Below are 946 nucleotides of genomic sequence, written 5' to 3'. Positions count from 1 at the left end.
GCCGCCGCAATCGCCACCCTGCAAACCTCCACCACCTGGACCCGATGCATGAACACCTTCAAGACCCTAACGCTCCCCTTCAGCCCGATCCTCGTCTCCACCTCCACGACGTTCCCATCGCCACTCCTATCGAACTTTCCAACGGCGAAGCTCGCCTCCATGTACTGCGTCCTGTCGCCGGCGATCTCTCCGGCGGGGATGTACATGAACCCGACCCTGCTGCCCGTGAGGAGGGATGGTGGCCAGTGAGACAGGATCGCGTTAGGGTTCTGACGGAGGCGGAGAGGTGAAGTGAAGCTGCGGTGGAGTTGGAGGCGGCGATCCGGCGAGGCGACGCGGTGACCGACGGAGGGGTCGCGGGGGCGGAAGAGGAGGAAGACGAACGATGGCGGGGTGAGGACGAATGAAGCGAGAAGACGGCGGGCGAGCGCAGAGGCGAGGTTCGTTTTGCCGGTGGAGCGGTTTTTAATTACGAGGTGGGGGTAGGGGCAGGTGGAGGGGTGCTTGTCCATCGTTGGAAAACCCTAATTTGTTCCCCTTTTGTTGTTTGGGAAAGAGGGGGGAGGGGAGGGGAGTGGGAGATTCTTTGTTTCGATTTTGTTCTGGTAGCAGGGAGTGTGGGCAGAGAGTGATGGAGGGAGGAAAAGGGGGAAAAGGAGGGGGGAGTTGGTGGAAGTGGGGCATCACCGAGTGGGGGAGAGGAGGAAAAAAAGATCATGGCCAACAGAATGCTTACTATTGAGGGGGAGGAAGATGTAGTAAAACTCCTATAAATTTAAGTGGATATGAGCATCTGTCCATCAAATTTTTTATCCATTCATTATTCTTTGGGATTTGTGCTACACATCAATGCTATTTTTGAGATTTGTGGCTTCATTTGTATCACATGCTAGCACAAATCTAAATGCAAAATCAATGGACAAAAAAGTTGGTGTACAAAGAGCTT

The 946-nt window shown here is 54.2% G+C and overlaps 1 protein-coding gene across 1 annotated transcript in view; it reads right to left on the bottom strand.

The window, feature by feature from the left end:
- LOC109846233 overlaps nucleotides 1-512 on the bottom strand; it is a 1,722-nt gene extending 1,210 nt beyond the window's left edge. Inside the window, exon 1 of the mRNA XM_020415458.1 lies at nucleotides 27-512. Coding sequence (XP_020271047.1) covers nucleotides 27-512 — 486 coding nt within the window. The remainder of the gene's footprint in view (nucleotides 1-26) is intronic.

This window comes from Asparagus officinalis, chromosome 6 (assembly GCF_001876935.1).
Source record: "Asparagus officinalis chromosome 6, Aspof.V1, whole genome shotgun sequence".
Lineage (NCBI taxonomy): Eukaryota > Viridiplantae > Streptophyta > Magnoliopsida > Asparagales > Asparagaceae > Asparagus > Asparagus officinalis.
The sequence above is the reverse complement of the archived record's forward strand: the minus strand, read 5'-3'. Positions and strand labels throughout refer to the sequence as shown.